Genomic DNA, 26,401 nt, shown 5'->3' on the forward strand with positions numbered 1-26,401 from the left:
ATATTATTTTTCTATTAACACATTTTAATGGACTTGCAACGTTCGACCATTTTTTAAACAATCTGTATAATCGGTTGCAGGCTATATCGCATATACGCGATAAATTGTCACTCTGTAAAAATGCCCGTGGCGCACCGACAGCCAATGAGAGCCGTCTAACGAGTCGTCCGTACGTCACATGAGATATTCGGCCTAACTACATCCCTGGGAGTGGGATTGGGATCTTGGATGGTTTGCGGTCTCTCCACGGCTACGCGGTGCAAATGTCAATCGCGAAAAGTGATACAACAATAATAATGGAGGCGTGTAATGCCGTTGAGCGCGAGGTGGATAAAGTTCTGTCGAAATTCGGTGCGATAAACGAACATGCGGAGACAGTGCTGCACGACCTGATAAATCACATTCAGTCCCTGAAAAAGGATCTGGAAGAAGGTAAACGGGGTCGAAGTCATTTCCCGAGATCTTTGTCTCCGATCTCGATCACTAACGGGTAGTTTTTAGTTCGAATCATGCGATTTGGAGGGCATATTCACGCTCTCCGATTCTTAACGGACCAAACCGATTTTCCGATAGACTGATTGCTCTATTTATTAACTGTAGCGCCGCAGTTTAATTTCTTGGAATCGACTAACCTGTAAACCAAGCTCTGCATATTGCACGCTATTAACAGCTTAGTTCTACGTGTTTACATAATTTTTAATATAATAATGAGCAATTAAATGCAAATCGTATCTTTTTTTTTGTATTTATTTACCTCCCTACATTTTTTCAATACTAAGGTATAAGGCCTTGTCATGCGTTTGTCGCAAATTATCTTGTCCCTGAAATAAAAAAACACGTCAGACATACAACTGATATTAAAACTAATAATTAGATTTTTTAAATATATATTTATGTGCGTAATACGATGGAAAGAAAAAGGTTTATAATATATGTACAAATTTATTATTTATATTAAAATATTTGAATATAATTCAATAAAAAATTTATATATTTATTCTTTTATATATAGAACCTTTATATACAATCGATTTGGATTGCGAAATATAAGCTTAATATGTTTTTATTAGCGCCACCTAATCAAGAACTAACGGCTGGTCAAGTACAGATGTTAAAGCAAGCGATGACAAAAGTACGTGATACTGTACAAAGACTGGCGACAGACCACCGCGATTTGCACAGTACGGTGTCCAAGGTGGGTAAGGCAATAGACAGAAATTTCATTGCTGATTTCGCGAGTACCAGCAGGGAAGATGTGTTTTCCGGGCCTGAGAAATCTCACCTCCTGAATCAAATAATCTGCCAGCACTTTTATCGCCAAGGGATGCTAGACATTGCTGATGAATTAGCAGTGGTGAGTTTTCTTTACCAAATCTATTTTATTGTTTTCTATCTATTTTAATCGCACGTAATACCACGATTGGTAATATTTACAGGAAGCTGGGATCAAAACCGACGAAGGCAGGAAGGAACCATTCACAGAATTGAATTATATATTAGATTGTCTAAAACAGAGAAACCTTGAACCGGCATTAGATTGGGCTAAGAAACACAGAGAAGCACTTTTAGCACAGGTAATTTCCGACTTGCAAATGTATATCGTCCATTTTATATTGGCGTATAACGTGCACGTCGTAAATTTTTCATTTTCTTTTTTCAGAATTCTTCTCTCGAGTTTAAGTTACACAGATTACATTTCATAAGATTAGTCCAACAAGGCCCTAGCAAGCAGAGAGAAGCGATATTGTACGCCCGCCAAAATCTCACACAGTTCGTCGGACGTTACGAGAAAGAAGTACAATCTCTAATGGGGACGTTACTGTACTTGCCGCATGGAATCCAATCGTCTCCCTACAGTCACTTATTAGACCCAACTTTATGGCTCGAGATACACGACGTTTTCACTAAAGAAGCGTGTACATTACTAGGTTTAAGCGTGGATAGCCCATTATCTGTTTGGTACGTACATCTTACTTGCTCATAATTAAAAGGAATTTAACGGACGACTAAAACATCGTGATTTGTTCAATTACAGTATTAATGCAGGATGCACTGCGCTACCTGCGCTATTAAATATCAAACAAGTCATGCAGCAGAGGCAAGTCACCGGTATCTGGAGCGGTAAAGATGAATTGCCCGTAAGTACAAGGACGCATAATCACATACATATTTAAATAAATGTATAGAGATATTGAGATTCAAAACACATCGATTTCTTCTCATCTGCAGATCGAGATAGATCTGGGAAAGCAGAGCCGTTATCATTCAGTCTTCGCCTGTCCCATACTCAGACAACAAAGCACAGAGAACAATCCACCGATGAAACTGGTTTGCGGTCACGTAATTTCCCGAGACGCGCTGAACAAACTCGCCAATGCAAATAAGTAGGTGTTACATATGCGGCGAGGCTGGAGTACATTGGTGCTTCCTAAGTGCTGATTTAAAGTCACTTTTTAAAAGAAATCAATTTATTTCCAGGTTGAAATGCCCGTACTGCCCGGCGGAGCAGAATCCTGAGGATGCGAGACTTATTTACTTTTAAGCTGTGATATACTACCTATACATATAGTAATATATACATATATATGTAATGTGTGTGTGCGTGTGTGTGTATAAGGAATATATACACATGTAAGAGAGTTAGTTTTGCAGTTTCTTTGTAACGAATTATACCGAATGCAGAAGAATAATACTAGTTACATGCAATAACCGGAGAATTGTAAATCCATATTTTACATTTGTCATCAAGAATCTATTACTGAAACTGTTTCCGTTCATCGTAATATCAAGATCGACCATTCACTCAAATGCAGATATAAGTGCAATCAACTTTGCAGTCTTTTTTTTTTTTTCAAGGAAACTGTTCTCAAATATCAGAAGAAAAACGGAGGAACTGTGATAGTTTTAATATTCGTGGAATAGTTGTAATTACACAGTTATATATTGTTGGTTAGACAATTTATATATATTACTCTAGTGTATAAGTGACTTCAGCTTTTTACGCGAGTGATGACTTAAGAGCCATGAATGTTTAACGATGCCTAACAAATTTGTTATAAGATTTTCGTAAAGTTATCCGTTTCTCATTGCGATTGTATGTACTGGCTTGGCTATAGTTAAATGAAGAGATCATTTTGTAAATATGTGTTTTTTTACATTTATTCCTTCCCACATTGCAATTTACAATACTCTTCAATTCTGACGCAGATATAAAATGAGAAATATATTGTAACGGTAATTAAAAATGAAAATCGATACATCCTTTGTTACAAGAAGATCTGGTATTATACATGGGATTTGGGATTTAGGAATTGGGATTTGGGAATTGGGAATTGGGATTTGGGATTTGAAATTTTGGATTTGGGAATTGGGATTTGGGATTTGGGAATTGAGATTTGGGATTTGGGATTTGGGAATTGGGAATTGGGAATTGGGATTTGGGAATTTCCCAATTCTCTCTAAATTCTCAATTCTCAATTCTAAATTCTACATTCTAAATTCTCAATTCTAAATTCTCAATTCCCAATTCTCAATTCTCAATTCCCAATTATAGCTTGCGATGAGATAAAGTCAAAGAAGACTCTCTCTGGTCTCTGCTCTCTCTTACAATTAGTGGTTTTAATCCTGCAAGTTCGCAAAGAATACGAATATTTATATAAAAACTCCTCAAAAGAACAATTTTTTAAATTTTATAATAGTATGTGTCGCAACAGAATTTGAATGTCATTTGTTAAGATAAATATAATAATATTGATGTACTTTATATCATATATATATCTCTCAAATACATAAGTTCATAAAAATTGAGTTTAATTGCCTTCAATTGCTGCCAGAGTGCAATCCAAATTGCCGTGCTAACTGTGACGTCACAGTTTGTTCGACTACAGACAAAAAAAACGAACATTCGATCTTATCTTTTTACGAACAATATAAAGCAAAACTACGCAGTGTATAATTACAAAATAATATTAACCCTCGGTGGTCACACGTTGGGTTCAAAGTGATCCAATCAATTTTCAAACAACTGCATACTGTTCAAAAACTGTTCAAAACAGTTTAAGTAATCGCAAAAAAATTCTAGAATTAAATTTAACATTGTAGAATATATTCTCATGATAAAAAATTAACTTTTTGAGTGGCATCATGTTCAAAAATATCCTTTAAAAAATGTTCAAAAAAGAGGTGTAACCAAGGGTTAATAATAATAATTATTATATATAGAAAATGGGATAACGCGGTCTTTATGTTGCTTCTTCCCGTTTAAAACGAGCGGATAAAATTTCCGGGATCATGTTGACCTCGTTGTCGAGCGTTCCGTATATGCACCAATCGTTGCTTAGACTTGTCTCGATGATTTTAGATGGTTCTGCGAACTCGGGTGGACTGTTACAACCGCGCTGCGAATCACCGTGATCGTTCTCATCGATGGACCACTGCGATGCGATCTCCTTGAACGGCTGCAAGCAGTTCGCGTTCTGTCGTATGTTCTCCAATTCCTCGTCGCAGAGACGCTCGACCTCCGACAGCTTCTGCCTGTAGGCGTCGACGAGCACACGCTTGTACGAGTTGTAACGTTGCTCGGCTTGCTCAACGGAGTGCCGGTCATGGTACTTGGCGAGATTCTTCTCGTACTCGAGTATCGCGAGTTCCCTGATGCTCTGCTCCGACGTAATATCAACGATGTTACCTGCAAATACAAACCGCATAAATGTTAATTATCAATTCTGGATATAGAGAATTAAACCGAACGGATAGTGAAATATATAAGAAAGGAACATAAATGCAAATTCAGATTTAATAATTTTAATTCTTGCAAGCCACACTTGTTTTTTGCATACGTGTAAGCTACACTGGCGTCTGGAGAACCCCAGCCATTTTTCGCTCATAAGTTTCGAAAAAATCAACATATTGTAATGTTTTTTTTCCCCCAATCAATCGTAACTTTTCTGAGAATTATGATAACAATCTCAGAATTTGTAAAAAAAAATTAATACCAAAAAATACGCATTAAAAAATAAAATGATAGTTTCAAACGTAGTTCCAAAATTTCGTTGGAGTTCTTGAGACCCCTGTGTCACACAGGCTGTGTGGCTTTCGAGGGTTAAAGACTTTAGAGTTCCCTAAAGATTTGTTCACTGATGAAGGATTTATAATTATTCCGAAATGAATTTCTCAGTTCCCCTTAATTCACTCCTCGATTCACTCGTTTTACAAGACCTAAAGGAGTGAATTGAAGAGTACGAGCTACTGATTAAATATCGATGATTGCAAATCGTTACCTAAGTCGCTCGAGAGCGGCGATTCGACGGCATAGGCCGCGGCTGCGGCCCGCGCGGCCGCGGTTGCCTCTTCAAACGCAAGGGCATCGCTTCTCTGGCGTAGAAGCTGAAACTCCTCCTTCTCCCTTTTCCAGAGAGCTGCCTCCTTGTTTAGTTTTTCCCGAAGGCTCGTCATCTCTGACCAGAGCTCCTGGGCGCGCTCACGAAGGGCAGATCTAAAGCAAGTGATTTTCTATCTGGCAAATAATAATTTTACCACGACTAAGAAAATATTAAAATCGCAAAAAAACCTCAACATTTTTTATACTCTTTTGCTCGAGCACTTTTTTAACACATAAATTGTTTTAAATACACGTTAATTGTTTTTGTATAAATTATATTCCTCGTACACATTTAATAGTGTTGTTAAATATGCGATGAAATGATTGAGAAAGATTTGATTAATATAAGTTTTTTAAATCATTTTTATAGCTTTTTATAAATTTAATTAATATAGTTTTTTTAATTGTCAATCTGAGCAAAACTCTGAAAGATCTTTTTTGAATTGCGATCGATCTAAAATATTAATTTTTAATTAATTCAATGTCTCTCTTTATATTATGAAACGCAAAGATCTGCTTTATCGCTTCCGTTTGCGTAAGCGGAACTACCCCCGTAATTTTCGCGTAAAAGAGAGGGAATGGATTCTCTGTCCTCGAAATATCTCTTTAATAATTTTCAGATTTACAACAGGGAATACAATACGCGAATTCTATTCCACAGTCGACGGATGATCCTAGATCTGTCGCGGGCGAAAGTTGAGTCTCCGTTCGCTCGACGTCGCCCGACAATCCTTCGGACACGTCGTCCTCGTCCGACGTATCGATATAAATTGCGGGAATATTCCCGATCACGTCTTGCGTGCCTGCTTCGTTCCGCGTGTCGTCGCGTTTCTCCAAGTGACATTTGCGAATTTTGCAATTTCTGGACTCCGAATCTTGAGGCGCATCGTTCAAGGCGACAGGCGCTACTTCCGCCGAGGAGACGAGCCTGACGTCCATCGCGTTTCGTTTTTTTTCTTTTTCGATCAAGTACATAAATCGCGAGAAATATCGCTGACAAATGGAAAAATTTTATATTTATTGATCCCGGGATTCTCAGGAATAAATTGCACGCGCTTCCGTTTTAGTTTAGTTTTGTTTTTTGTTTTTGAACTTTTATTGTCGCCGCTTTTCCGCGATTTTGATTGGTTCTCTCGCTTGGCTCAAAAAAATAAGTCATATTTTTAATTTTTTTCGTTCTTGATATACTCGACTTATGTTGTCTTTATTTTTATGCGTACTTTAATTTTAATCGTGTAAAAGAATTTCGCAATTCTTTCTTTCTGCAAAGCCAATTCAAAAATATCTTAAAATAAAGGAATGTCGATAATATTACTGTCATAAAATGCCTAAACAAATGTTAGAAACAGAAAAATATATATATGGGAAAGGTGTAAAATATTTGACAGATAAAAAATGAAAAAATGCATCGTATTTGCATTGCATGGCGTAAATATTTATCTATGTAACGTAAAAATAATTTTTACAATGTAACAACAAAAAGATTTGCACATTTTATAGTATTTGCATCACTTGGTTCGATAGACAAATTTTACGTAGTTAATTGATGTTTTCGATTAATCCTCAAGTCCTTACGCGAAGAAAAATTCTCTCTCCTTAACTTCTGAAAGCGAAATCCGAGAGGAAAAAAAAGCAGATTTTATGCTAAATTTTTATAAAATTTGAGTCCTCTCATTGGAGCACGCATGAGACTAGCTCTTCCATTCTTTCTTTAAAAAAAAAAGTACAATTGAGAGAAACGTCGACTAAATCGCACTGATCCGGCACAAGTACTTAAGGATTAATCTTCCGTGTGTATATTAAAATACATTTTCATCGAATTGCAACAACGAATTGGTAACACTTTATGCAATTTTCAAAGTCGACCGTTTGCTTTAGAAGAAATTGGCAAAGCAATACCGACAGAAAGAGAGGAGAGATTAAGTCGTCGAGAAGTCCCAATCGTATGTCCTATATAATACAATGAGATGCCGCCTGAGGTGTTGTAAGCATTAAAAACGAAATTTGCAACGTATGTTCGTAACATTATACCCCTTTGATTACCCTGCCATTTTTCAGCACGTCGGATGAATTGCATTGTTTGATTACAGAATGTCCTTAATTACAGAATGAACGTGAAGTGTATAATCCTGCCCGATATGTAAATTTTTTTTATTATGTACAAATTTCGATCTCGGTGGGATGTGTGTGTGTGTATGTGTGTGTGTGTGTGTGTGTGTGTGTGTGTGTGTGTGTAGAAACAGCCGCAATGATATATCACCATATAGCCTAAATTGTCTCATTATCTTTCGAAAGTACAATCTAGATATAAATTCTAATCGATCTTGGATATCTGTACTAAACTGCTAAATTCCTATGCTTAAGTATTAAGATCGATTAAAATCTAAATATGGTCGAATGGCATTTACATCTACATTTTAAACAGTGTAAGACACTCGTAGAAAAATCCTCGAGTCAGTCACATTGTTGCAGCGCAAAGAGCAACCGAAAATTAATTAAAAAAATAATAATAATAATGAACAAGTAGTCTCTTTACGCCGTTTGCACTTTAGCGACGCGCATGGCGCGCGTTTGATAATCCCGTCTCTGAGGACGTTCAACGTCTAACGATTCGCGACTAGTAACGACGGGGGATAGAATTTAGCCTTAAATTAGATTAAATGTAAATAAAGAAAGGCGAATGTCCGTTTAAAAGGCAAAACGCTCGAGGTTTGCTCGCACTGTCTGGCTAATCCCTTTGGTCTTCTCCGCTTGCCAGCTCTTGCACTTGCTGCGAAAGAATCGGCACTCCTCCTCGTGATTAGGGTGCTTCATCGGCTTGTAATCCTGCGGCGTGCAGAACTCCTTCTGATCGCCGTAAAACTTCTCATAGCCCCCTAGCAAGAGGTAAGTCTCCGGATAGTACAGTGCTGGGTAATGCTCCTTGTTGCACGCGCGGTCCAGTCTGCGTAGAACCCTCGAGAGATTCGGCCCGCGCTCCCACGAGAACTCGCAGTGGAACACGAGGATGTTGCGCTTGTCGGTGTCGTGATGGATCCTGGGAACGGTATCGGCCAGAGGATTGAACATGATTTGCTGGACGAGATCCATGTTGTAGATATTCACCGCGCCCTCGATGTGGCCAGCCTCGTACTCGTATGGGTATCGGCAATCGACGATCGTATAGGAGGCAATGCGATCGGCGAATTCACCACGTAGGAGCGCCGCCAGCGTGTTGGACGTGATGGTTTTCAGGTCCACGTGCATGCCGCTTGTGAGCGGCAGTATACACGGCTTGCTGAAGTCGCCGATGAGATCGTTGTCGGTGACACTGCGGTGGATCGCCCACTTAAGGTTCGAATGCGTTTCGGTTGCGCCTGTCCTCGACTCGGACAGGCTTCTCTGCAGAGTGATTTGCGAGTGCGTCAAGGTACTCGAACGTCTCGCCGACATGGGTGTCGTGTCCAGGCGTAAGCCGCTGGACTTACGGGATCTTTTCGAGGTCTCGTCCTCCAGCAGGTCTTCCGACGGCCGTTTGTAAGTCCTGACGGAAGGTGAGATCTCCATTTGTAGTCTGTAGTAGGGCGCCGAGGCCTCGTCGTAACTGTACGTCCTCATCATCGTCCTCTTCGAGCAGGTCGCCGTTGGTGAGCGAAACAGGCAGGTACGGATTTTCGACATCGGCACTTTCTCCAAGGGTGACCTCGCCAGCGAAGGCGTCCTTTCCACCGCCGGTGACCTCGTCAGCGACGGCGACCGCGCGAGCGGCGACGATATCGTCTTGATGTTCCGCTTGCACATGCCGCTCTGTACCGACAACCACTTTTTGACCTTGGACGGCATGTTCCGTGAGAAATCGGGGGAGACGTCGTAATCTGTCGACGCCTCGGGCGTGACTATATCGCCGGACAGCAGCTTCGAAATACCGCTCGGTAGCTGCTGCGTCTCCTCATCATCCGTGGTCTCCATGTCGTTGAGCTCGCTCACAAGCCCGTCATCCATGCTCTCGTATCCCGACGACAGGCTACGCAAGAGGGACGAGCTCGTGGGCCTCAGGCCGTGCGTTGGAGAATATGGGTTCAACACTCGATAATCCAGGGTTAAGGAATGCGACTTCGCGTACTCGAAGAATTTCCGCCGCTTCTTCTCCATCTCGCTGATAGGACTCGACGGATGGCCGCTATCCTGGCTGTTCTCCTCGTAAATTTCCAAAGGTTGCCGTACTTTCTTACTGCGCGCCTGGAGCACAAAGAGCACAACAATAAGCAACAGAATCACTGCGATGTTTAAAGGGAGAGACTTTGGGAGGAGCATGACAAATTTCGGGAGTAACAAATTGAGGATATTTAAGAAAGATGAATATCTAAGTGAGGAGATGAGTGATGAGAAGAGGGAAGGGCAGAAAGCAGAAGGAAAGAAAGGTCTTCAACATTTTATCAGACATCCTGCGTATACAATTAAATGAGAATCGAACCGGTGACTAGCATATTCCTTACGGGAATCTACGGTTCCTGGCGATTCCTTACAGTTTCCGGTGATTTTTATCGATTATTGAAAGCAGGCCGGAAAGAGAAACGAAAGCGTGTCATGCGAGTCATAGATGCGATCGCTGAAGGGAAGCAAGAAAGTGCGAGCGAAAAAGAGACGGCAGGTAGCCGCCGATCAACAGCGGTCACAGCCGGTCGCGCAAGGTGTCGCATGTATTATGAAAAAAAATCAAAGACTGAAATAACGGATGATAACGGGAAGGGAAATAATTCCCTTGTCATTTTCCATGGTAAAACGGATCCGCTATCTGCGATCGTCATCATTAAAATCAATGTATACCTCGCTGTTGATAAGCGGCAGCTGCGCGACACGTACTCGGCACGCGAGCCGGATTTGTCGTTCGACCTTAATCGCGGAAACGACAATATCTACCCCGGAATGCGTGTACAACAACCGGAATTGAATTGAATATGCATGGAAGGCGTAAAAATCTCGCCCGATCTCGCGGTGACGGATGCGCATAATAGCTTGGTTTTAAATGTCGGTATCGTTGTACGATCTATTGGTCGATGTCGCGACGGCATGTAAGCTTTAAAACCAGCTATTCAAATTTATATCGATATACACTTTATATCGCGCAGAGAACATCGCGAAAAGAATTCTAAAATTATTAAATATTCTATATAATAGCATTTTTCTCTAATTGATTAAATATTCTATATTAGACGGTATTTACATATGCGTGGAATATCCCGTTGCCACAAATTCTTCAAAAGTTGTGATAACTTAATAAATAAATCAGAAACTAAACTCTCTTAAGAATAAAACGCGAGTTAACAACTCCTAAATGAAGAGCTCTTAAACTCGACGAGCATTAGGTATATACGCCTTTTATTAATATCCAACACTCTACACCCGTTGACGAAGAGATGTAGACTTATTTGAAGAAACATGTAAATGCTAAGCTAGTTGTCATGATTGCATTGCCAACTTAAGATAAAATTATAAAAAGTATATCTGCTGTATTTTTTTTACAAAATCAAGATTTCATTGAATGGAGATAAAATAACATCTCTCCGTACAAACGAGCATACGTTTTAGGAAGTTATAACTACAGATGTTGAACCGATTAATAGTGACGTGTAAATGTAATCAGGCAAAACATACGAATCACTATAATTCCGTACAGCGGCAGTGCAGTGACGGTGGATTCTTCCTAACGGAACGGTTAATAATCGATTTGTTAAATTGATTGTTAATATCATAAAGCTTCCGTTATTAAAAAAATTTATTGCAAAAGAAGTTGTTTTTGTTAAAATCGCCGCGTTCAGCAGAGAAAGCTGTTGTGCAACTGTGTTGTAAAATTCGTGAATTTGATTGGTGTGTACTTTTCGGCCAAAATTAAAAGCATATACCAATCAGATTCACAAATTTTACAACTGTTGCAAAGCGGCTTTCTCTGCTGAACGCAGCCATCGTTATCCAATGTGGATAAGTCATCTTGAACACCTTGACAAAGCAGCTTCTATACATTTCGATTTTGGATCGTCGAGAAATCTGCAACGTTCTACAAGAACGTGGGGCGTCTGATAAAATGTATATGGACATTTTGCCATTAAAAAAGGAATCGCCAGACAAATTTTTTTACATAACACACATTTCAACATAACACACTCTTACTCTTTGAGGAGTGCGGCTGTACCAGGTGCCAGGAGCGCCACTGTTCTCCTTGTCATGTGTGTGTTTCTCATGCGCTGATTCTCGCCGTCCACGTGCGTTCGATGCTCTTATATAAAATTCATTTTCCGAATCTTGATGAATCTTGTCCTTTGTAAATGAACAACTGCAAGCATACGAACGGAATTAAAGCTGTACGAACGTCTCGCATTTGTAAGATAAAATTAATTTAACGTGCGACATTAATCGAACGTGTCAAACCTAAGGGGATACGCCTAACCTAAGGGGATTACGGGGGTGCGGGGGTGACACGTGGTTCCGTGTGAGTGCGAATGATTAGTAACCGAAGGGTTCTGGAAGGATCTCGGCCTTCATCCCGCACGTTCCCCGATAAAGGAAGAAGAAAGTTTAAAGAAAAATAAAGTGTGTAAAAGTTTTGCGTCAAATAACTAAAAAATGATCGACTGATGATATGATAAAAAGTTTAGTCTCTTATCCCAAACCCCCCTGCTTTATCCGGGGAGAAACTGTGAGTGGAAGTGTTAACGATATATGATCAGTGATATTTCGCAGACTGAGCATCGTCGGTCCGTTGCAAATTCTAGCGAATAGTGAGTGCTATGCAAGTCGTGAGTGATCACAAGTGGCTTCGTCGAAAACTGTAAATTTGGTCTGTGCGAAAATTTAAGTGAGTAGACACCTCTTTTTTTTCCTTTCGAGATTGACCGGGAGCCATTCGAGACCTTAATCATCATTCGTGGCGTTCCGCCACGATCGTGCGACTCCTAAAGTCCCGCAATATCGTTTACCGTTTTCCTAAATTTTGGCGCGAAAATCTACGCGGCATAAAACACGCGGTAACTCACCGCGCACGCGCGCGCCCACCCACGTGGTCGCGCACGCACTTGAACGCGAGAAATTACCGGCCACGTATTAAAAACGTAAATCTATTCTTAAATACACTTCCTATTTGTGACTCGCTTACACTCTGTACAATATCTTAAACTACCTAAGATATTTTATTGCTAATAATATCAGTAATAAAACACTAATTATTTTCGAGACATTTATTCATCGATGAACTACAATATTCTCTTTGATCGTTCATTAACTGAATATAAGCACTTTTTGATATATTTATATGAAACAAGAAAAATGTACATTTTCATCATTTTAAATCAAATACACAGTTGAGCCTATCACACAAATATACAAGCAATAGGAACAGAGAATAGGGACAGAATTTGCGACGCATTTTGGATTTTTATTCTCTATTGCCTGTACCTGACCAATCACTAAAAGCGTCATAGAAAATCAAATCACTGTAATTGGTCAGGTACAGGCAATAAAAAATAGAAATCCAATGCGTTAGAAATTCTGTTGCTTTTATATTGTGTTCGGGCCTTTAGACTGATATTTCACTTCTTGTACTTTGAAGAACTTTCTTCGATTTCCGATTAGCTATCGAGGAAAAGAAATTCTTGGAGCTCCACAAGTCGATATTCTGTAAGTCAATTAACACGCCCGAAAAAATCGATCCTACGTAGTCTGGAAATATTCGAGTTCATCTTAGAGTTCGATCGACTGTGTCAATCAACAGACTGTCGAAATATGTTTCACGGAGTTTCACAAGTACACTGCACTTTAAAAATAGCACGCCTGAAACGTGCGTTATACCTTTTTTCATCCCTTTTTCTCAAGAGCTTCGTAGGCAAACTGTCATGAATTACACGCTGAACCTCATTTTCCGCAGTTCCCCACGGAAACTCCATATTCGACTATCAGCTATATTGTCGCCTTTTTTTCTTTACAAAACGAATCAACATTCGACCGACCGAAGATCCCAGCTCGACAACTCGAACGCGGGACAGTATCAAACTGTGCGTTGCTCCGCGGCGAACACGAGTTTTATATATGCTGTATAGTGGGGTGCGGCGCGAGAGTGGGGGACAGGTGACAGCCAATCGGGCCCTTAAGGGCCAGCAGTGGGGGAAGGTTGTAATTTCTTTAGAGGGCGATCGACCGCTGTGGGGGGCCCGCGCGCTCGCGACCGCGGCGTATGCATCGTTAAATTTCCGTGCGCAAGTGCACATATGTGCACGTCATCCACACATGTATATACGTTGGATTCGATCCTCGTCTGATCGCTCGCCCTCATTCCCGGTGGCTCTCGCGCAACTCCTTTTTTCCCGTGCGAAAGAGCGCCGACTCTCGACATCGAGCTTATTGGCTTTGCACGGTTTTAATTCAAGATTTTGTCGTAGTTGTCGTTTACATTATTGTGTCATTAAGCTTATGTACAGTTATTATATTAATTATGGTGACATTATTACATTTTTTTCTATCTCGACAACGTGGGGCACAGGCGATCTACGTGGCCTGCAGCGGCGGGATTCTGTAACTCCTTAACGACAGTTTCGGTATCGTTGCGCAGGTATTATATATGGTGAAAAAAGCTGCGCAACGATACCCAAACTGTCGTTCAGGAGTTACAGAATCCCGCCTCTGAACGGAAAGTTACCGAAAATCGATTCGACAGAAAACGAATTAATAATCATATAATATTCTATAATAATAGTATTTGTAACATATATATATATATATATTTTTTTTTTATAATATTATTATATTATAATATAATTATATACATTATAATATTGTATTATATAATATATAATATAATATTATAATATACATACATATATATATATATACACATCTAGTGTGCAAAGCGTTATAAGTAAATTAAAAATAAAAATTGACTTCCCGAGATCAGTGTTCAATGTTAAAAGTATAATATACATATAAAAGAATAGAAGCAATATATAATACGAAACTTTAAATAGCAAAGTAAACGAGTACAAACAAATATTGTGAGCTTATATCATAAGCTTCTTATGAAAAAAATGGCTACTTTAAGAGTCATTTTCGGCATTATTACCCAGGTAGCAGAGTGACGTCAAATGACGTATTAATTCCGTCTTAATGACGTCGTACTCCTGTAGTGTCTGTAGCCTAACCGAGTAAGTAAGGAAACGATGAAAGTAGTGGTATTTCACCGGCGATGTTGCCATCTCCCACTTATGCTACACCTCTCATGTCTCCTTACAGTGCCAGACTAGAGTCAAGCTCAACAGGGTCTTCTTTCCCCGCTAATTTTTCCAAGCCCGTTCCCTTGGCAGTGGTTTCGCTAGATAGTAGATAGGGACAATGTAGTACTCCTCTATCGTCTTCATTGTTTTTTACTCGTTGAAAACAAATTCAATCATTACTTTTATTAAACTGAAAATACATGAAAGATTTGAATGATTATTCCGATATCCCGTGTACGTTAAAACAATAAATATGTATTAATCATAATGGAGCACATGTCACAAAAGCGTAAGGCCTAGTGCGCAAACACGTAGATAATAAAAAGCGCGTCCAAAAGAATATAAATCGTTCCGATTCAAAGGGCAGTTCGTAAAGAGAAATGTAACTTTGAAATTGCATCCCAAATCTCCGGGTAGCGAAATTTCTCCAAATGGACAGTGTCTATTCACTTTGTCATATGGAAATGCTCTTTCAAAAACACTGTCGGAAGAGTCGCGCCATTTTTTTGTGAGGGAAGAGAGAGAGAGGAGAAACTCTGAGACATTAGAATTTCAGAAATAGCTGCATTCTGGACGGACGTTCTTTGTACAATGTCCCTGATCTTTTCTTCGACATCTGTGAAAGAATTTTCACAGGCATAATACATCGTGTGCCAACGACAAGATGTCGCGCAGATCATTTTATCGGTATATTTTGAGTCCGCACTCACATGGTTAAGATAAGACTCAGATTTTTCCTCAGAAGACTTAGGATACACGAATTTTTGCCGAGACGTTGATGATGAAAGAGGAGCGCGTGTTCCGCTAATTCGCATTTGTCGGATTTGTCACGAGGCCCGCTGTTCGCCGCACACGACAAACAGATTAACTGATAATTGAAGACTTTAGCGTATCCAATGATTTCTATCATTCTCTTAAGAATTTTGAGGAAGAAAATCGTAAAATAAAAAAATAAATTTCGGTCAATTTTGTCAAGTTTTTGAAAACTTAGTGGTATCGTCATGCTGCATCGCGATTTACCAAGTGAGAATGTAAAGTCTGCAGCCTCGGAAAATTTAAATCAAATATTCAAACAGTAACTTAGACATCTCGCGTCCCATAATCCAAATATGTAAATAATGTACATTGTCTGTGGTCGCGGGCGTGCGCGTCGTTATTTACGATATGTACACTGTTAAATATTAAAGAAAGATATTTAAACCAATACTTTGAGTTAAATAATATTTTGTTACACCATGTGTACATCAAAATTTGTTTATTTAACACATTTGGTTATTTTAACACAAAACAGTATTATTTTAACTCCATTGTTTTAGTTAAATTAACGACATTATTGAATAGGAGCAGCGGCGACTTTATAAACACTGATGCTAGAAATAATGAGATGCGACGCCGTCGATATACTTTTGTGTACCCCTTCCATCTCGTTTCGACGAAGTCACGTCTCATTTCTGTCACCACTGTATAAAAATGGCTGTATAAAAATGGAAAGCATTAATTTCCATAAATACTAACTATCCTATGTCATGAGTATATTGCTACAATTTTTTTACGTTGTTTCGATAGAATGTCTGTAGAAAGACAAGAATTATTCCATTATCTACCAAGTTCGAAAAGTAAAAGTTTTCAGAAAGTTTCCAAAAAGTTTCCCCTTTTCCATCTCCCTTCTTCTTCTTTCTCTACAAAGTTATGACTACCGCCCTCTGCTCTATCCGGAAGTTGAACGGTTTCTTGTGCACGTGTCTAAAGCTAGAATATAAAACTCTAAATCCGTGTAATAATACGAGTATTCGGAAGGTAGAATAAGTATAAATCGATAAGGGCGCGACTCTCGTGTGTGCGTGTGTGTGTGAATTCCCGAAAGATACGCGAAAGACATAAACGCCAATCTCGTTAATAATCTCCCTCGTTCCCCGGACTCGATACGGCGTCTCGGTGAATCCAACGTACTTATTGACTTATATCCTTAGGACTTCAGCTGTCGTTTGACTTTATCGCACCCCTACGTGAATTCCTTTGAGGCACCACGAGGGGTGGTTTCTTCGCACGTACGATTGTTCCAGCCGCGAGAGAAAGAGCGAAAGGGAAGTGTACTCCTACTCCTACGGTCGCACGAGGAAGGAGCCGAGATACTCCCCATCGCAGCCCTCTGGGATGGACATGCCCGACCGGTAACGTCGTGCGCCACGCCATACGCAATATTCGCCAAAAAGCGAGGAACGTACAGTGCGACAGTGCGTGCCAGTGGCGTCGGCCGCATGGGGGTAGCTCAGCTGCTATCCGCCGTGAAACCAGCGAATCGGGGGTCGCAGACCCCCTTGCGGACAGCTGCCAGATCGTACACCTTCGACGTTTCGCTCCCTTCCCTCCCAGTCGTTACCCCGTCGCGAGTAACCTACCCCTCGCGCAATTTATTGCACGGAGCACATGGAGCAACAGCTTTTTTATAGCGATCGTTTCCTCGCGCCTCAATATCGACATCGAGCGACACAGAATCCGTAGTGATTTATCTCATTCCAATTTTAATCGTGTCTCGTGGCCAAGCTCGAGTCATTTGCTCCTAATTCCCTGAACTCTTATATAGTCTTAATTTAATTACTTGTAGCCCATATTACCTAATCGTATTCTCATTATATTGTTTCTTACTAAGGAATCTTTTCGAAGACACACAAGAGTAAGTTCCGTTTGATTTTGTTTTGCCTTCCATCCCCCTCAGAAATGCTATTAATGAGAGCTTCATATCGAGCTGGTAAAAAGCTGCGATTAGCGCTAAATATGCAGCTGCATCTTCCGCGATGCTGTCAACGCGTTCTTATCAACGACCCAGCTGTGTTACTCATCAATGATCGATATTCGTTCCAGACTATTGACCCCCCTCGTAACTCGTTTGTCGGGGAGGAATGCGCCCGGAGATGCATCTCCTATTTTATACGGGGGACATTTATATGTTCACACGGACGTGTGCGTGCGAATACATGCGGGATGATGACGGCGGGGTGACCAAGTACCGGCCAATATCGACAAATACCGGTCGCGAGATGGGGCGCGGTGGCGACGGCGCGGCGGCGGCAATGCTGCCCATCGACTTTGATTTTTCTGTGAGAAAGAGTGCAGATGGCCGTATCCATTGTGAGGGTTGGCGCGTGCCAAGGGTGTCGGTGTACCGCACCGCACGAGACACGCGGTCTCCCTCCCTCTCTCTCTCTCTCTCTCTCTCTCTCGTTCTCTCTTTAGCGCCGTATCTACCCCCCTCCGTCAATGCGCGCGAGACGGGTGCTGCTAAGTGCACGACCGTCGCGTTCTCGCACACGCACGTACGAGAGAATTGCGTGCGTGTGACGTACGTATGTGCCGCTGACAGGTATAGGCGGCCTATACGCACCGGTCGCGTTCTCGCCGCGCGCTACGTACGTGTACCATACGGCGGCACATGTAGCGGCGCGGCGTCGTTTCCGATCGATGCACGGCCCGCCGGCGGGAAGCCACTTACGTAATACCTGTCACGCGGTTCTCAAACGAAAGATTTCGGGGTATCTTGGGCCCGAAAACGGAATCCGCGGGCGCGCGAAATGTAACACAAGGAATGGCAAATAAAATAGATAACAAAAATCCCAATGACGAATCAAAAGGGATAGGTAAATCTCAAATTAGAATTACAATTAAGATTCGCGGTCGGAAAATTAATACAAAAGTAAAAATGAATAATTACAGCTGTGTAAGCAGGCAAAAAAATAAAATTGTAATTGAGATTATATACATTAATTATATATTTTTATCATTAAAATTGTATCATGTTAGGTCAAAATTTAATTAGAAACTATTTTAATACGCGTACCACATTACGAGGGCTCTATGCAAGCGCGTTTCACACAAAACCGAATTTCGTGAATTTCTACACGATTATCTTTGAGCACCGCGAGTTAACGGTTCACTCGCGCTGCGCGGAAACTTGAACAGATTTTATTCGCAAAACGATCGACGGGGCATCAACCGAAGAACCACTGACGACGATGACCCGGTAACCGTAAGTTTACAGACGTACGGGAACGTCTCCGCAGCTTCCTAAACGGGATCATCATCTGTTCCTCCGTGTGTGTCTCACCCTTATAGAGACGGCACCCCGGCCGATTACACTATTCTTCCGACGTGCACAGCCGCCGCTGATCGCAGATGTAACGCATAAGTAAGCGGAATTCGCGATACCGTATACGTACGTCGAAGCGAGACGGCGAGGGAGAACGACGAACGGGGAAGACATTCGAGGAGAAGAAAATTTCAACCCCTACGGGGGATGCTACGAGAGACAGTGGCGCGTACGGCGGAACGGATACGATGGAGATGAGAAGGGAAAGAGAGAGAGAGAAAGAAAGATATCACCAGTTACGAATGCTGCGAGATGTCTCGAAGAAATTTGTTTCGGCAGATGCTATAATCGATCGAAACTAATCGTCACGTCGCTGCATCAATCTAAAAGGAAAGGCATTTTTCTTCTCGCCTCTCATCTCATTCCCCTCAACCGTAACGACGTAATGAGCTTGTCTGCGGTATATAGCTATCGAGGAATAAGAAACGTCAACGAACACGTTAAAATAGCGGGAAAGAAAATGTTTATTTAAAAAAAATTAAAAAATTAATGTTATTTATTCGCGCGAGATATCCAAAATTTGCATTGCATGTTTCGTGCGAATTAATCTAGTGAAATAGTTTTTATATAATAGCGAAGGAAAAATAATTCATATTTAAACGTCTAACTATATTATAATATTACCATCTTAAATATTTTATTAAGCTGATGTTGAATGCGTAATGTAGTGCTTGCAATGCTTTCCCTCTTCAATCCTTTCAATTCACTGTGCACTGTCCGTCGGAGATTAAAGAAGTGACGAATCGCATGATTTTATTTGGATTTTTATTATCTAATATCGTCTTTATCTCATTAATTAACATTTTATAAAGAACATTTTATAAAGAAGCTGATATTTATTTCTTTTTTTGTTTTTTATAAAAATCGTACAATGCTTTCTTTCTTTCCGACGGATTCTGAATATTAAAGATGCGTGAGTATAATCGTCCGGTTCTTGAATTGTTTAACTCTGGTCTTCAATTATCGGGAACGTTGCATATCCATTGCAACCCCGCGTTCAACGGTAAGTTAAGGGCGACAGTGTCGTAAATGCGAAAGGAGACAGAAAATTCTTTCGTCGCACAGGGCGCGCGGCGAAACGCTCGTAACCCCTGACTCTGAAAAAGCACTCTTGATTGCCCATTGTTCGCCGCCACGCATATGCGACGAACGCACACGCAGCTATATGTCATCCGAGCGAATCACATCACACGCGCGCGATAGGTAAAATATTGTTACTCGGGACGAAAGGATAGCAGGTACGCGACGGTTGTGAATTATAAGCATTATGCGTATGTAGTACCGTCAGTACAAATGCGTACACAAAGGAGAGCTTGATTTTCTGCTCCGACTTGAGAAGGAGTGCGGTGCCTCACTTCGTAATTTTGCAACGCCGCGGACATTCATTGCCGCCGATTTAAGTCGGAGTAAACCGTTGGCACAGTTGGAAATGCAGAGTCTTTTGAATAAAATCTCATGTAATAAATAATTAAAATTATTTTAATTTATCTAATTATATTAACATAATTTTAATCATATAATTATTAATAGTTGGCTGTTTGAGTGCCACGCGAGCGCGTTGCTCACTTTGCATGTCGAAAAGTGCTGACGAACACCGTAATAAGCTGACGCAACAAAGGGACGTATTATATGTGAAACTTTTCGGAATGGATTCCGTACGGAAGTGTTCAGTTATTTCCTAAATTTCTATTATGTTTTCTAGAGAATTTGGAATAATTTCGATCGGAATCCACATTCTGAAAAGTTCCATAATATGTACCCTCATAATGCGTTCAATTTCAACCGCAATTCTCGATTAGACTTTACAATCGAATTGTTTTCTTTTAATTTATTAAAAATAAATAAAAACATGAATATACATGTAGAATGTTATTTTTATTTATTATGACATTTAGCGCTTTCCACGTGGAACAAAAGAAAAGCAGTTCAAACGCAACTTGGCATTTTTTCGCACAGATTTTTGCGACAACCGTCGACGTTAAATTACTAATTACATTAATTAAATTTTTATAAATCATTATTTATTAAGTTACTACAAAAAATCCACGATTTATCTCCTCGTAAAACCTTTTTTCTAGGCGGGGAAAAACATATAAATTAATTAATATGGCTAATTAAGTAATAAATATTACTCCAAAAATACGTAACTCTATTTCTAACTTTAATTTGATAGAAGTATTTTGCGCTATTCTATGATTGGAGGAAGTTTGCTTGATTGGAAACATGTATGCGGTAGGTACGCATATCAGGATATCAGGTATCGACGACTCAATGACATTCAAGAAACTCGATCAGTCAATGCTTTCGAACTGTTTGAATACGATTTTGTGGTCTGCGAAGGCAAAACCTCTTTTAACTTATACGTACTGGATATGCCTGAGCTTCACACATAATGAAGTAGGTAGGTTTTTCCTGCAAACCTACCTAAGACGGTAGGACGGTAGGAAGTATCAGTTCACATCGTAAGTATTGCTGCTTTCCTGTTCACACAAAATGTCTTACTTTTTTGCTAACGACACTTCTACAAAATTCTGAAAATCTTGTACCCATCTTGTACAAATCCACGCCTACTTGGAGGAAGGCGGAGCTTAAAACAAGAAATAATTGGTTGGGGAAAAAGTAATCCATTATTTTTGCCTTGAAATAAACGAAAAAATAATGGATTTCTTTTTCCCCAACCTTATATATAGCAATGTTCTAACTTCAGACAAAATCTAATGCCCGGTTTCTTCACCGTCGGATAACTTTATCCTTAGGTTAAATTCACTCTTCGTCTCTTTCTAAGAGTTAGGTTAGAAAGAGACGAAGAGTGAGTTTATCCTAAGGATAAAGTTATCCGACGGTGAAGAAACCGGGCATAAGACGTTTTTCTCATCTAATTAAACGATCGTTTAGTATATATATTAAGGTTGCTATAGAGGCGTTATTTTGTTAACATGTACCGTTCTTACAGAAATTCAATACTGGAAGTATTAAATCGGTAGTATCTAATTAATTATGCTAAAACATACTGGTTCTTTTCTACACGCGCGAACTCAAAACTTGCTTATAGGATAATTGTGATTGAAGTACCGAGTCTAAGATAAATTATACACGAAATAAATATTTAAAATACATTGTTTACATCTATTTGTGTTATATTTGCATGGTATTAAGCAACTAGGCACCAAAACGGCTATACCACAAATTACCAAACACGCGAAAACGTTCTGATACTTTTGTTGCTATACCAGAGTCACGCCAAAAATCGCCTATTATAGTAAAAAAAAAAGAAGAGGTGTGTAATCACGGTGTTATTATCCACGTGACTCGTTGGATATATACAACTGTCTAAGATACTTACAATGGACAGCATCTCTACTGCTTCAACTCTCCAATGGGAATGCTTAGTCTATTATATGTATAAGTCTATGAGATTAAGAAAAGAAAAAGCTTAGATTATATTCAAACGTCAACTCGTATTCTCAATTATCTTTAGGGATTTTCCATTTTTCTGTTTCCGGTGTATTTTACCAATTTATATGATTCCTTGCTTCTGACATAATCCAAAATGAGAGAAAACAGAAGTCTTAACCAGCCGAAACTGGTAACTTGACTTTTCTTCTGAATAAAACAGCGCGCAGCGATTCAATCTCCGCGTACGTTATAAAACCCGTTTCACACACACAGGTCTATAATTCAGGATAAAATTCGAAAGTCTTATCTATAATCTGACACGAAGTAAATACATGAGGGATTAATGGCAATATCCGTTTAATTTTTCATCAAATAATATTTCGTATTAAGAACACTGTCTTTTATCAATGGTATTTTAGGAATTTTTCGAATTCTCTAAATCGAGCGCAATTTAAAACGAAAGTACCAACAACTAAGCGCGTCGCGCTCCGCATTTGCCGTGTGCATATCGATCTAGTGCGAACGAAACGGAAACTACGGGAACAGCCAGATGTTCATTATAACGATGATAAGTCGGTGAACTTTGGTGAATCATTACTATTCGCTGGTGTGATGCCTCGTACCCCGTTATTGATTAACTGCGAAACTCGGTCCTGTAACAGCTGCACCCGTATATGTTCTGTCATGCTAGCGAGCGCTAAAGAATACCCTGGGGCTCTTATACCAGGGGGGGGAAAAAACAAAGTTCATGGGGGCGTACGTGGGTACTTGATAGAGTAGGGTACCTAAGTACCGCGAGAATGGACATTCGCCAGCCGATCGATCGAGCCCGAGTTTACACGACAAACTCGACGCGCGATAACGATAACCGTGCATCGATGTTCACGTATGCATAAAATTCTAAGTAAGTAAGTTGCGAGCTAGTAAGTTCGACTAGTATACTTTTGCTGAAGACTTATTTTTTTCTCGGTTTTTTTATTTACACCTTATTTATCACAATATCTAGAAATACTTTTCAAATATTATATCAAAGATATTCATTCATTAATTAAATATCAATTCGAAATTAAACATTCTTATTATGTATATAAAATTTGAAAAGTAAAATATCTGAACTTTTTAAGTCTCTGAGCTTTGAAATAAATTAATTTTATTGCTTTTATTATTATTTTTTCTTATTTTTTACAAAGACACATCTTTCCTTAACTGACAAATAACAATGGAACAAGTTTTGCCGAGGTGTTTTGAAGAAATCTTTTTGCATTATAGAAGATTTATTTTAGCAATTCTTAATTTTTTTGTTTTAATCTTCTTGGTATATAAATAAGAGATCCATGTGTAATAGCAAAAAAGTAATTCTAATTCGACTATAGATTTCAAAATATACATGTTCTAATAAATTATGGAGCATATTGAACTACCCTAAAATAATTTTACACTTAATATTTGTCAAATTATTATAAATGTTACAATATTTTTACACGTTGATTTCGGTGAGACGATTCTTGGACCGACGCGGCGCCGAAAAGCCACTTGGATTATGAATGACAATGCGTGAATCGAGAGGGTATAAGAAAGGCCAGGTATGTGAAGATGGGATATCACACAGAACGGAGGGCGGAGAAAACCGCATGAGAGGGAGTAGAAGAAGTCATGTAAAGGAGGAAAAAGTCGGTCGCATTTCTATGTCTATTGCCGTTCCTTGTAACCAAGATGAAAAGGAAAATGGCGTTCGCAGGTCGAAAAATCACTCAATCACGTTTTAATATTCGCTCTAGCGAAACGTCCTCGACTTTCCAGGGTCATGTTCCAAAACTCACTCTAGGTAACTAAAATCTATAGTTTACGTCACGTACACTATAGCATTTTAGTTAACTAGAGTGAGTTTTGGAACATGACCCAGGAGGACTAGTAACATTGGCGGCTTTTCTTAAATCAATCTTACGTCTATCTTGAAAGTAGATAACGATTGATAGAATCGGGATAACCCAGGCGGGTATTATACTTAATATAAAAACGGGGATCGTAAAAATCGATCGCCGATAAATAAGATGGGTGAAAAATGAGGCTGTGGAGCCTTTCGGTTGGGGCCCTCTTCGAGAGATCTTTGAACGAGCCTCGCCGATACGGAGCCTCATTTCGCGGTTGAGCATCGCCGTCACGCTCGCGTTCCCATGCCACGTAAAGTTCACGTCCTCTCTACTACCACCACCACCGTCAGACCGCCACCGGAGAGGGATTTAAATCTCAACGGTCGCGACGGTAGTGGGCGAGTGGGGAGAAACGACACGGAGAGACTCGCGGTCTTTTTTTCGCCTCGAGGCGAGGCGAGGGCGTGTGGAGAGAAACGAGAAACACGACGAGAGGGTCGGTGGGGAAGCGCTGCGAAGAAGCGGCGAGAAGGACGGGAGGGAGGACCAGAAGGGCATGCGGAGAGAAGTGGCGGTCACGGAGATGGAGAAAGGGTAAAACCGCTTGTTTGTAAACACAGAGAGAGAGAGACGAGACGCGAGACGACCAGGCGGAATTCCGCGTGCCCTCGCGCGCCGACGCCTTTCCGCGGCTGATATCTAGCGATAATCCGTCGAGCGACATCCGATCCGCCAGCGAATTCCGCGAGAATTATCTCACCGGCGCTTCTAGGACCGTCGCGCGGCTCGCCGATTCAGATACGGGAGACTGAGGCGCTCGGGGATCGGATGTCCGATGTCCGTTACGTCGCGCCGTGTGAGATCTGCGAGGAGGATTAAATTTGATCACTCCCGAGAAATTCGGAATGCACGGTCGCCATAGCTAGAATCGAACAAGTCACGAATTCCCGTCGGTTTCCGGCTCTATCTACAGCATCTTCTTCTTTTGGTCTTGTTCGTGTCGTTAAGGATGCACATACAGTGCCACTCCTCCAACCTTCAATCCTTCAGTCTTCCCTCGGCATAGGTGATATTCAAAAGGTATCCGCGTTTAACGAACGTCTATTCAGTATAGGTAGTCATAAGGAAAAAGGCATCAGGGATATGAAATATCTATAATATTAATTTTACGTTTACGCGCCTGATTGTTATCGTCATTCGAATGATATAAGTCTAGATACCGCAAATCCAAAATTAATACTCCTTTTTTAAAGAAATTCAAGAAGTTTAACATTTTTTCCGCTCTTTATCTTCTCGTCCTTTGACGATCTCCAATTAGTTGCATAATAATATACCTATAATAATAAAGTACTCTTTTTCTCTTCGTTGGCCATCTCATTCTTTGTTTCTGTTTCTCGACCCCCGCCGCGTTTGAGTATCCGTACTTTCCAGTCGTTTGAGGCTCTCCCCTATCCTCTCTTTCTCTTTCTCTGTCGTCTTCTCCCTAAGTCCGTTCTCCTCACTGCCTCCTCCTCCTCCTCCTTTTCTATCCTCAACGTTCCAACCGTCATCGACATTGCCGATGACGACGCCTCTATGGCGAACTCTCTCGTTCTCCTCCATCCTTTGCCCTCCGCATAATCCCACAACGGCATCTACCTCCTTCGCCTTCTTCTTGCCCTTGGACCCAACGTCGGTACCTCGCATAGCAACAAACCACGAGGAAAATGTGCCAGTAGACACGTTTCCTTAGCTTTCAGCCTCTGATGTCTCTTAACCGCGCAATGGTTCACGGACGGAAATTACGTGATAACGCTGCTTTGTGAATTTCTTTTAACTTTTGCGAGCATACGCGTGCAGATGCGGAATAAAGAGAATAATTTTATTACGTGATTCGATTTTGTAATTCAATCGACTCTCTGTAATTCATCTCCGAAAGTAACCTGAAGGTACAGTAATAAAAGGAAACAAATGTTTTCTTATGACACTGTAAATCATTGCTGTAAAGTCATTGTATTTCAAGTCGCTTATCTACGACTAATGCGAATCGTCAGATGTCTTTAGTATGCTGTTCACATCCAGATTGCTATTTGCTACTTTTGTAATCATAATATCTTGTTTTAAACACATTTCTTAATCGCGCGCCGATAGATTGCAATGTTTGATCGCTCAAACTTTTGATTCGCGACCACCGAAGCTATATACGCATATTACGCATAGCTTCCAAAATATGGTGCCGGAAAGCTCAAAGTCGCGTATTAAGAAACACAGGAAATTAAATGGAAACGGAAAACGTTATAAATAAATGTTTTGACAGAAATCTTATCGCTAACAATTTTGAATTTATATGACATAACTTCCTGAGACCGTTGCTTTATCTAAGCACACAACCGAT

At 40.3% G+C, this 26,401-nt stretch overlaps 3 protein-coding genes across 5 annotated transcripts in view; 1 reads left to right on the top strand and 2 right to left on the bottom strand.

Annotated features, from left to right (window-relative positions):
- The first annotated feature begins 209 nt into the window (after positions 1-209).
- Positions 210-3,141, top strand: Sou (required for meiotic nuclear division 5 protein souji). Of its 2 annotated transcripts, none has more exons than XM_071702751.1 (7): positions 210-432; positions 1,071-1,354; positions 1,437-1,574; positions 1,661-1,959; positions 2,036-2,138; positions 2,230-2,384; positions 2,461-3,141. In XM_071702751.1, exons 1-7 carry the CDS (start codon positions 264-266, stop codon positions 2,540-2,542), a joined length of 1,230 nt encoding a protein of 409 aa, XP_071558852.1. In that variant the 5' UTR covers positions 210-263; the 3' UTR covers positions 2,543-3,141. The 2 variants fall into 2 exon arrangements, with proteins under 2 accessions (XP_071558852.1, XP_071558853.1); XM_071702752.1 differs by having other exon boundaries at positions 2,479-3,141.
- A 945-nt stretch (positions 3,142-4,086) lies between these two features.
- LOC139770525 (uncharacterized) lies at positions 4,087-5,535 on the bottom strand. Its single transcript, XM_071702525.1, has 2 exons — positions 5,280-5,535; positions 4,087-4,687 (listed from the first exon to the last, which is right to left on the bottom strand). The coding sequence occupies exons 1-2, from the start codon at positions 5,452-5,454 to the stop codon at positions 4,242-4,244; spliced, it is 621 nt and encodes a 206-aa protein (XP_071558626.1). The 5' UTR covers positions 5,455-5,535; the 3' UTR covers positions 4,087-4,241.
- Positions 5,536-6,793: 1,258 nt separating this feature from the next.
- The window catches only part of LOC139770668 (uncharacterized), a 53,267-nt gene continuing 33,659 nt past the window's right edge, over positions 6,794-26,401 (bottom strand). The window contains exons 1-3 of one of the 2 annotated variants that reach the window (XM_071702762.1): positions 13,202-13,413; positions 11,528-11,690; positions 6,794-9,598 (exon numbers count right to left, since the gene is read on the bottom strand). In XM_071702762.1, coding sequence (XP_071558863.1) covers positions 8,069-9,598; positions 11,528-11,690; positions 13,202-13,296 — 1,788 coding nt within the window. In that variant the 5' untranslated portion in view covers positions 13,297-13,413 and the 3' untranslated portion in view covers positions 6,794-8,068. Of the gene's footprint in view, positions 9,599-11,527; positions 11,691-13,201; positions 13,414-26,401 lie in introns of those variants that run through there. The other variant, XM_071702761.1, reaches the window with a different exon arrangement.

Source organism: Temnothorax nylanderi, unplaced genomic scaffold (genome assembly GCF_030848795.1).
Source record: "Temnothorax nylanderi isolate EJ_2023f unplaced genomic scaffold, tnyl_v1.0 TNYL_tig0031_pilon, whole genome shotgun sequence".
In the NCBI taxonomy this organism is placed as follows: Eukaryota; Metazoa; Arthropoda; class Insecta; order Hymenoptera; family Formicidae; genus Temnothorax; species Temnothorax nylanderi.

What these genes read in the sequence shown, in the direction of transcription:
- Sou (XM_071702751.1), top strand. Translation starts at nt 264, where the DNA reads ATGTCAATCGCGAAAAGTGATACAACAATAATAATGGAGGCGTGTAAT. An exon ending in GAAAAAGGATCTGGAAGAAG is followed by an intron (nt 433 to 1,070) that starts GTAAACGGGGTC and finishes TGTTTTTATTAG; the next exon opens with CGCCACCTAATCAAGAACTA. An exon ending in GATAGCCCATTATCTGTTTG is followed by an intron (nt 1,960 to 2,035) that starts GTACGTACATCT and finishes GTTCAATTACAG; the next exon opens with TATTAATGCAGGATGCACTG.
- LOC139770525 (XM_071702525.1), bottom strand. Translation starts at nt 5,454, where the DNA reads ATGACGAGCCTTCGGGAAAAACTAAACAAGGAGGCAGCTCTCTGGAAA. An exon ending in GCCGCTCTCGAGCGACTTAG is followed by an intron (nt 4,688 to 5,279) that starts GTAACGATTTGC and finishes TTGTATTTGCAG; the next exon opens with GTAACATCGTTGATATTACG.